This window comes from Pteropus vampyrus, unplaced genomic scaffold (genome assembly GCF_000151845.1).
Source record: "Pteropus vampyrus isolate Shadow unplaced genomic scaffold, Pvam_2.0 Scaffold16, whole genome shotgun sequence".
Taxonomy (NCBI): Eukaryota; Metazoa; Chordata; class Mammalia; order Chiroptera; family Pteropodidae; genus Pteropus; species Pteropus vampyrus.
The window spans coordinates 9,128,336-9,138,497 of NW_011888797.1; the positions used below are offsets into that span (position 1 = coordinate 9,128,336).

The following is a 10,162-nucleotide window of genomic DNA, read 5'->3' on the forward strand; positions in this document are numbered from 1 at the left end:
AGGTGAAGACTCACAGAATCCTTAGAGAAGAAAGCCAGGTTTTTTCCCCTTCTTTACCTCTCACTGACCCCCTGCCTCCACTCTCGGACCCCCTGCCTCCTCTCTCTGACTTCCTTAGCCCATTTAGCCACTGATATTAACGTGTCTGTACCAGGAGCTCTGGGCAGTGATATAGACGAACACCGTCGCTGGGGGGCTGCTGGCCTTCTTCCCTCTCTGTCTCTACAGAGGTGACCACCAGCAGAGTCAGGCTCCCTGCAGAGGGACTTGGAGAGGGGGTTGTCCCGATGCGGGGCCTCTTTTCCCTCATCCCTGCAGAAAGCCCAGGTTGGGAAGGGCTCACCACTGTTGGTTTTGCATCCCCCCGCCCCCGGCTGCCCACTCACGAGTGTGCCCAGGGCACTGAGACCCTCCTCATCACAGCGAGCCAGGCACAGCGAGGCACAGGCACAGCCAGGCACAGCGAGAGTCGAGGGAGAAGACCCCAGAAGGATGCTCTGAGTGAGCTCCAAAGGCAGAGCCATTCGCTTCATTCATTCATGGATCACTTATTGAGCACCTGCTGTGTAAATGGCACTGACACCCTGTGGGATAAATTGGAAGATGGCTTCAGGCATGACTTGGATGGGTAACGTGGAGGTCTCAGGCTTGGAGTCCCTGTCCTGGCTCCCTTATTAATTAAATGGGCCAGTCACGTAGCTTTTAAGCATCAGGGTCCTTATTTGTAAAGTGGGGAAGATAATAAGTATCGCTAGCAGGGAGGTGGTGAGGAGACTTCATAGCCTGGGGCAGACTGCCTGGGGTCAAATCCCTCCTTTGCTGGGTAACCATGAGCAAGTTCCTAAACTTCTCTGTGCTTCAATTCCTTATCTGTAAATTGGGATAACTCCATCTACCTTCTGAGATTACTGAGGGAGGAAGTGGGTTATTACATGTTCAGCACTGAGAACACTCTGGCATGCATTAACTGCAAAATAAATGTCAGCTATTATTATTTTTCTATACTTAGTGCAGTGCTTGGCACATGGCAGGGGCCTGGTGAGCGGTGATTGTTGTGGCTCCAGGCCGGGGGTCAGCGGTGTGCTGGGCGGGCTTATTGTGTGCGTCTCTTTGCAATTCTTCCATTGAGATCATCTTGGTAACTTGGACTTGGCCATGGTGGCAGTATGTACACCGTGGAAATTGACAAACGCTACCAATAAGCGCTTTTTAAAAGAGTGTTTTTGGGAGTCGGTTGACTGCACAGCAACTCGGTTGGGCAGGTGGGTAGATGCTGGTGCCTGAGTGTCCTGAGCATGGCATTGCCGGGGGACTCACATGTCGGAGCTCTCTGCCTCAGGTCTCTTGGTGTCGTGGCAGATGGAACATTATGATGTTGGAGAGAGCCTCAGGGTAAATGGATGAGGCACTCCAGACTAATCGCCGGGGACCAGTTGTAACTTGCATATGCGGCCCTTTGTGCAAATAGAAAAAAGGTACCTTCTCCGAGCAGTTAAATCCACAAAGACAGCCCCCCACTTTCCCACCTAACCGGGTGCTCTGTGCAGTGCCCAACCTGCAGAAGCACGTGGGCAGCCTGGGGATCCATATTTCAGCAGGCCTGTGTCCATTTGTAGTTCCTCTTCTCTGGAGAGGGGAGGGATTCCTGCTGGATGGGCCGGGGGGTGAAGGAAACCTGCCGAGAGGAGGGGGCATTCGAGCCAGACCCGGAGATGTAAAGGGAAGAGGGTGTTTTGGGTTTGGCCAGGGAGTGGAGGCAGATCTCAGCAGAGCTTAAACGAACTCGAGCGATGGAGACTTATGGGTTCTGGAGGCTTCTCCTGGTGCTGAGATAGGAAAGGAGGGTGGCTGAGCTGCGAATGGCCTTTGGGGTGGGCCTGATGGAGCCCCTGGAGGTTTACTTATGTCCACTTGAGATTTGGAGCTTGGATCCATTTCAGCCCCTTCCACGAGGCTCCCGTAGAAAGTTCTGGGTATGCCCCCAGGTCCATAAACCCTTGGCGTTATGAGGGACTTGAGTTGTTCACAGGTCATTTCTCTGACCCACATGCCCTAGCCCCGGTCTCTGGGTCTCCTGGAGGTGGGAGAACCCAGGGCCTGGGAGGTAAAAATCGCTGGGCAGCCCCAGGCCCTGGCGTGGAGGATGTGGTCTAGACATGGCCTCTCCCTTCTTCCCGAGAGGACTGAAAGGCCATGGCACCCTGTGCTTGAGAAATGCTCTCTAGAGTCTTCCTCATGTCGTGTCCCGGAGTCATAGGCTCCTGGGAAGCCAGAGCTGGAAAGGACAGGTGGACCAGGGAAAGAACGAGTCCAACCAGAGTTAATGCTTTTGAGATCTCGCCGTGTGCGGAGCCCTTTACAACAGCCCAGGGAGTCCAGCCCATTGTATAGATGAGAAAGCGACCCCCAGGAAGTCAGGCTGCTTGCTCAGGAGCAGTCCCGAGTTGGTGGTAAAGTGAGAATTCGAGCCCCAGCAGTCCTGCGCTGGCATAAATAAGGGGGTAAATGAACACGAGGGTGAATGAATGGGTGAGTGAGTGAGTGAGGGAGGAAAGAAACGAGAGAGAACATGAATGAATGAACAGCTAGGACTCCAAGGCCCCTTGGAGAGACCCTAGTCCAGTGTTCCCATTTTAACACAAAACCGAGACTTAGTCAGGAGCCAGGCTGCAGGGCCAAGGCCGAGGCCTCCTGACACCTGCTCCCTGCTCTCTGCCACAGCCCCGAGCCATGATGAAGACCTTCTCCAGCGGGAACTGCACGTTCAGCGTGCCCGCCAAGAACTCGTACCGCATGGTGGTGCTTGGCGCCTCGAGGGTAGGCAAGAGCTCCATCGTCTCTCGCTTCCTCAATGGCCGCTTCGAGGATCAGTACACGCCCACCATCGAGGACTTCCACCGGAAGGTCTACAACATCCGTGGCGACATGTACCAGCTGGACATCCTGGACACGTCTGGCAACCACCCCTTCCCCGCCATGCGCAGGCTCTCCATCCTCACAGGTGGGTGCCGGGGGCGGGCCTGGGCGCCGCATATGTGGGCGTGCGTGCTTGGTACTTTACAGTTTGCAAAGCACTTGCACATCCATCGTCTGAGAGGAAGCTCGCAACAAGCCCCCTGGCACCGTGAGGGTCAGAGAGGTGCTGCTGCTTGCCTGAGCAGATGACGGAGCCGGGGCTCACATTCCATTCTGTCCGACTCTGGATGGATCACTCACGACTGCCAGTGCTACCTTGCAGATCAGGAGCCGATGCAGACGGGCGCTGGGGATCTTCCTCCCCAGGGAACAGAGAGGCTGCTGCCTTTTTCCAGCAGGCGGTGACCCCACAGAGCTCCAGGGCCCGTGGTCAGTCTGCTGGGCTCAGGGCTGTTGAAACCCTAAGCCCTTGCTGCCTCTCAGAGTGGTAAGGGTTGGTCCTGGGCAGTGGCAAGCCAGAGGGCGGGCAGGCGGCCTGCTCATGCTAGGGGTCGATGATAATCACAGTATTGGTGATGGCAATAGCTCACACTTCTCAAGAGCTACGTGCTGGGGCCCACTCTTAGAGCTTGGCACGTATTTATTAATCCTCACAACTCACCCAGGAGGTTGGCATTTGCTTCCGTTTTACGAGTGGAGAAACTGAGGCCCACAGGGGTTAAGTTACTCCAGGTGGTGACACAGCTGGTAAAGGGCGGTCTGTCTCTCGCTTTACCGCTAAGCTCTCCTGTAGCCCCTCGGCCCTGCTGGGAGTGTGAGGAGGGGCAGGGAGACTGCTGGGGATGAAGGGGACAGGGGGAGATGCGGGACTCGACCATCATTTATGTGACTCAGGCAGTTTCGTGTGGTAGCCGGGAGGGCGGGCCCAGAAACCGGTCTGCCCGGGTCCGAGTCCCATTCCCCTGCTTCCTGGTTTTGTCCTTCTGGACTTGGACTTTATCCCTTTGTGCCTCAGCTTTCTCATCTGTATGTTGGCATCGCACGGCCCCCATCCCGGAGGTCATCGTGAGAATACATGAGTTAACACGAAAAGTGCTGGGTGAGCAGAGATTAAGTGCTCAGTAAACATCGGTCTTAAAGCAGCGTTGACAAGGTCCCTGCCAGGGCTCTGCAGTCATTTCCCAAGCCATGCCCCACCCGCCGCTGGGCAGTGATGAGGGGAGGAGTTGAACAAGTAACCCTCCAGCCACCACCCAAATAACCCCCAACTCATATACTTCTGCAGTGAGAAACCAGGCCATGCCCACCTTTCCCCCAAGCCCCGGCCGAGACCCCTCCTCGAGTCCCTGGGCAGACAGCTTCCTCTTCCGGGCTGTCCTGCTGACCATCTGACCCAGATCATGCTCAGACCCATCTTCCCCTATTTGGGAAGGTGGGGATAGAAGGAGCCCTGGGTTGACCCGGGTCCGAGTCCCGGCCCCACCACTAGGGTGGCTTAAACATGCAAGCAGAGGTCTGCATCTCAGGCTCCCCAGCCGCCCAGCAGGCACGCCCTTGCTTCCCGCCAGTGAGGCCTCAAGGACTGGAGGAACACACGTGCGTGCGTGTTGCGGGGGGGGTGCTTCTAGCGCACTGTGCGGATTGCAGGAATGTTAGCTCTCCCTGCCTCAGGGAGGGGCCTGCGCACCCGCCGATGTAAATGAGGCTAAATGCGTCAGAAGGAGGAAGAGGGGAGTTGCCGAGAGAAAGACCAGGTGCATATTTCCAAAATTAATTTTAATTATTCGAATAATAGCACCAACACACGCCCTCTTTTAAACACATGGACAAGGCTAAAAAGCCCCCTTGACCCCTGACCCCACCCCAGGCTCTTGCCTCCTCCCTGGAGGTGGCCACCCCATCAGTCCGGTGTGGACTCTTCCAGAACCCCCATGAACACATTGACATTCATACCCACATCCCCATAACAGAGAGCATTTTGTCTGTTTTTTTGTTTACATGCCTATATCATTCCGAGCACATCTGTCTGCAGCTTGCTTTTTCGCTCACCTACCTGGGCCTCATTTTCCAACCCGGTGCTGGTGACCAGGACCCTCTGAAAACCATTCATCCCACCGCCGGCCCTCCTTCCAGCTGCCAGCCGGCCATCTCTGAAGCTTGGCGCCATAGCCTTGCATCTGAATATGTCCAGGCGGCAGAATCCTCGGGGGCCCGGGATTAGCCTAACAAAGCGGGTTTGGCAGCCCAGGCAGAAGCGGTTGCCAGGCTGGCATGCCTTGCAGGTGCTTTCCTAAGCAGCCCATCCCATGTTCATTCCTTCCCATCCTGTCCATTCATGCGGCTTTAGGACCCCACACTGTGCACTGGGCACAAGGAGACAAGGAGCGGGTGATCAAGGCCCCCTCTGCTCCAGAGCGCACTGTTGGCCGGAACACTGTTCTGAGTGTGGCACGTGCTAGCATTGGGGGACAAATGGCGTGCTCTGGGGTCCAGAGGAATGGGCAGCAGTGCCACCAGAGCTGGAATGGCTTGATTTTCCTCTCGGGGACTTGGGCCAGTCACCAGTGCCCCTCCGTTTCCTCGTTTGTAAAACAGGGATCTTTACGTCTCACCACAGGTTCTAAAGAGTTGAGGCCTAAGTGAGGACGGTGCTTTGCGCGTGAGACCGTGATCGCTGTAGAGAGATGTGGAAATCAGGACGAAGGCACTAGCCCTCTCTCTCCCTCCCTGTCACCCCCCACCGCCTCCACGCGGTTCCTGTTTCAGATCCAGAGGTGTCTCGAGCGATGCAGTGAGCTAAACTAGGGATAGTGTGGGCCTTGGAGGCCAGCATTCACGGCTTCGTCCGTGATTTATTCAAGAAGCAGAGGGCACCTGTGTGTGCGAGGCTCGGGCGGAGGGGGACAGACTCGGGCGCAAATCTCAGCCTGGCCGCGCTGAAGCTGTATGATCTGGGGGCAGGTCGCTCACCCTTTCCGAGCCTGTTTGTTCACCTACAGCGCGAAGGTGATGAAATCTCACGGAGGTGTTTTGAGGAGTCAGGTTAAAAATGTGCACGAAGCGTGCGCCCCACGCTGGCTCCCACAGGTGCTTGCTCTCATGACCATTATCGATCCCGAGGCGAATGAGCACGTGCCACCGCAGTCGTATCTCCCGCGACCCTAGAGATCACCCCGCAAGGCAGCGTTTCATCCGCGTGGGACAGCTGGGGGAACTAAGGTCGAGACCAAGTGGCCAGTGAGTGGAAAAGGCAAGACGCTCACCCAGGCCTGCCCCATGCCAGTCCTCCGAGCTCCTCCTGTGCCTCAGGCGCTTATTATTATTATTACCCTGACGCTGTCCCCACAAGCTCACAAGCCACTCACCCCGTCTCCAGTCCTGCAGGGAAATGCAGGGTGAATGAACCATGTCTGAACCAGGCAGTGCCACGTTAGGGCTGCGTGTCCTGCAGGGAGGGGCTGGTCCGGAGCCGCCTGCGAACTCACCGCCCGGGATTTCTCTCCCCACAGGCGACGTCTTCATCCTGGTGTTCAGCCTGGATAACCGGGAGTCCTTCGACGAGGTCAAGCGCCTCCAGAAGCAGATCCTAGAGGTCAAGTCCTGCCTGAAGAACAAGACCAAGGAGGTGGGGGAGCTGCCCATGGTCATCTGCGGCAACAAGAACGACCACAGCGAGCTGTGCCGCCAGGTGGCCGCCACCGAGGCCGAGCTGCTGGTGTCGGGGGACGAGAACTGCGCCTACTTCGAGGTGTCGGCTAAGAAAAACACCAACGTGGACGAGATGTTCTACGTGCTCTTCAGCATGGCCAAGCTGCCGCACGAGATGAGCCCGGCACTGCACCGCAAGATCTCGGTGCAGTATGGCGACACCTTCCACCCCCGGCCCTTCTGCATGCGCCGCGTCAAGGAGACAGACGCCTACGGCATGGTCTCGCCCTTCGCCCGCCGCCCCAGCGTCAACAGTGACCTCAAGTACATCAAGGCCAAGGTCCTGCGGGAGGGCCAGGCCCGAGAGCGGGACAAATGCACCATCCAGTGAGCGGGAGGGACGCTGGGGTGGGGCTTGGGCAGTGCCTTACGGGAGATGGCGCCAGATGCCCGCATCCCCCCGACGAGACCCCAGTGGCATCGCGTTCGAAGACCTTTGGTGCCAGACTGGAGCGCCCCGGCCGCTAACCTCTGTACCTTCTGCCTTCTTGCCACTTCCCGCTGATTCCTCTTTCCCCCGTGGGCCCAGCATCTCCGTTCGGGGATGGATCTCCAAAGGGCAGGAGACAAAGTTGGGAGACACTTGGATTTCTGCAGGGACCCACGTCGGAGTCTTCCTGTCCCTAGGGTATAAGAAACGCTGGTGCCAGAGGGACCAGGACCCCTGCACCCGACCGAACCTCCTGGAACAGTAACAGGATGAAAACAGCACCCAGAGCTGATGGGAAAGGGCTCCACTGTCCTGGCGTGACACCCAGCTTGGTTTAGGTGGCAGCTGGGAGACCCCTCCCCCCAATCCTCAAACTTTTGGCCTCTGCTCAGCTATTTCTACCCTGGCCCATCAAAGTGACCCCTGGCTGTCCCTGAAATCGAGCCAGGGACATCCGTGTTTGAAGGGAACGTGGCCACGTCTCCTGGACCACGTCCATCCCCTGGACCATGTCCATCTCCTGGACCGCCCTCCTCCTTCCTCAGCCTCCCCTCCCAGGTTCCTCCCATCTGCTGGTTGTGCTTTGTTGTTACAGCTGTCTTCGTGTCGTGTGTAGTGGTAGAAATGGAAATCCTTGTACTGTAAAAGCCTAGTGACCCCTCGTTGGCCAGGCTCCCACTCAGTTCAGATCCACGGCTTCCGCTGGGGACACTCTCCTCCCCTGCTCTCAGATGGGGGTCCCGTGGCCTGTCTGCAGCTGGACACTGCCCTCCGTACTGAGCTTTACAGTTTACACTCACACAGGTGGGCCAGGCCACTGGGGCTGTTGCTTCTCCTGCCCCTGTGTCACAGAGGAGGCGGCCGGGACTCAGAGGGGGAAGTGACGTGCCCCAGCCCTGCCCGCTTCTCCCCCTCCAGCTAGTTCAGGAAAGAACTCTTCCTAGAACCAGGCTGCCCATGACTGTGCTCGTTCCTCAAGCATTTATTGAGCACCTGCTGGGTGCTGGGTCCACTGTGTGCTAGGAAACAAAGAGGAGGAACGATGGGCTCTGTGCCCCTAAGGCCGGGGCCTTCTCCAGCCCTGGCCTCTTTCCCTCCACCCTCTGGGCCTCTGCCCACCCCTGCTGTCCCACTGCCTTCTGCACACGAAGCTGTCGAGAGGCATGGGGGAGCAGCTGGGAGCCAGAGCTGAGCCCGAGAGTAGCTGGCAAGGCCCCCAGAGGATCTTTTCCCTGTGCCTGGGACCGGACTGTGCTGGATACCAGGCCTGGTGGGATTTGAACCTGTAGACCAAAGGCTCTTGTCATCAGCTCTTAACAAATACATTTCGTATTTTAATCTCCTGAAAAATATTCACGTTTAGGGCCACAAGGAATTTTAGTGATCATCTAGTGAATCTTTCCAAGGCCAGAGAGGGTCAGTACCTTGCCCCGGGTCACACAGCAAGGCTATGAGTGGCAGAAGCAGAGCTAGGTCTGTGTGTTCAGCACACACCCTGACATGGCCCCTCTCCCCATGCTGCCTTGGCCCCTTCAGGGGTTGGAGGTGTCTTCTCCCCGATCCTGTCTCTAGACTGGTCTCTGAGGGCTCTTGTAGATTCTGTGTACATTGTGCCCATGTATATAACGTATATACATGTGAACACACACACACACACACACACACACACACGCACGCACGCACGCACGCCCTGGCCTCAGCTCTGCGCTCCCGATACCTTCGCCCTGGCCCCTGCTGCTCACAGCAGCGGCTCTGACCCTGCTTCTGTGCTCCCCCCCAGCCCCTGCCTGAACCCTCCAAGCAGACCAGGTACCTTGTCCAGGACAGGTGTGTGACCTGATCTCACCTAGTCACACCCCCACTCCCCCAGAGCTCTGTGTACACTCTCAATTAAAGTGGGTTTGTTTCTAAGCCGTGTCTTGACCACATGTATTTTTTGCATTTCCAGGAGGGCGGGGGTGCCTCTGCCCCCCACCAAAGCTGGCCTTTCCCTCCCCACACAGCGCCTTCCTGGTGCCCTTGCCCTGCGTGTCGGCCCTTCAAGGTTAAGTAAAGGAAGAGGGTTGGGCAGGGGACAAAACTCTAAGATAAATTGTGCCCTCTCTCCGCCTGGGCCCTTCTGGGCCCTCTGGGTGTGTGTGCTGAGTGTCTGTGTCCCTTTGGACCAGGTCAGACAGGGAAGGCAGCCTGTAGACTGTTAGCCCTTTGGGGATACCACATGTCCGAGTTCTGTGTGGCTCCTGTAGAACATCGATTTTGACTCCAGGGGACATTTGACAATGTCTGGAAACATAATTTCGATTGTCAAAACGGGAGGGGTTGGATGGCGTCTTGCGACTATCATCCGTGGGCGGAGGCCAGGGATATCGCCAAACACCCTCCGGTGGCCAGGACAGCCCCACGATCGTCATCCTGCCCCAAATGTTGGCAGTGTGCAGACTCCTCGCTTGGACTGTCAGCTCTCGAGGTCAGGACACGGCCCGTGTCTGTACATGGCTGATGCGATGTGCAGACTTTCCGATGGTCCTTAATAAACTCTGGGCAAGCAGAGCGTGCCCTCATGGGCAGTGAGACGGGATGTGGATGGGGATGGCAGGTGGAGGCTGCGGGAGAGGGTCTCGTCCCTCTGCAACCCGAGCGTGCCGCCTCGGACCGAGGCTCTCCCTGGGCGAAGGGCAGAGAGGGAAATCAGCCTGCTCCTGCCGTGTGTTTTGCACATCCTGTCGCGTGCCATCCCTGTATCTTCAGCTCCATGAGAAACACGCTCTTCATGCTCACCCGCTTTCAATATCACGTCCAAGATGGCACAGCTGGGGAAGTGACAGGCTGAGGATTCCAAGCCAGAGGCCATCTGAGTTCCTCGTGGGTGGGGAAAGGATTTGGCTGATGGAGATGGCTCTGTGCTTTAGATCAGTCAGCAGAGGCCACTGAGCGTGTAGGTGCAAAGCCTGGACATAGAGGTTCAGAGAGGAGCGGGGCAAGGCCCCTGCATGCCAGGAGCTCAGATCCAGGGGGAGAAGCCCCTGCTCGCGCATTCACAAGGCAAGGTGAGCCCGGCTATGGTGGAGGCAAAACCGGGTGAGCCTTTGTGTGAGGGAGCTGGGAGGG

The 10,162-nt window shown here is 57.3% G+C and overlaps 1 protein-coding gene across 1 annotated transcript; it reads left to right on the forward strand.

Moving 5' to 3' along the window:
- The first annotated feature begins 2,715 nt into the window (after window positions 1-2,715).
- Window positions 2,716-8,965, forward strand: RASD2 (RASD family member 2). Its single transcript, XM_011387209.2, has 2 exons — window positions 2,716-3,001; window positions 6,426-8,965. The coding sequence occupies exons 1-2, from the start codon at window positions 2,731-2,733 to the stop codon at window positions 6,953-6,955; spliced, it is 801 nt and encodes a 266-aa protein (XP_011385511.1). The 5' UTR covers window positions 2,716-2,730; the 3' UTR covers window positions 6,956-8,965.
- Window positions 8,966-10,162: the final 1,197 nt, after the last annotated feature.

What these genes read in the sequence shown, in the direction of transcription:
- RASD2 (XM_011387209.2), top strand. Translation starts at nt 2,731, where the DNA reads ATGATGAAGACCTTCTCCAGCGGGAACTGCACGTTCAGCGTGCCCGCC. An exon ending in CAGGCTCTCCATCCTCACAG is followed by an intron (nt 3,002 to 6,425) that starts GTGGGTGCCGGG and finishes CTCTCCCCACAG; the next exon opens with GCGACGTCTTCATCCTGGTG.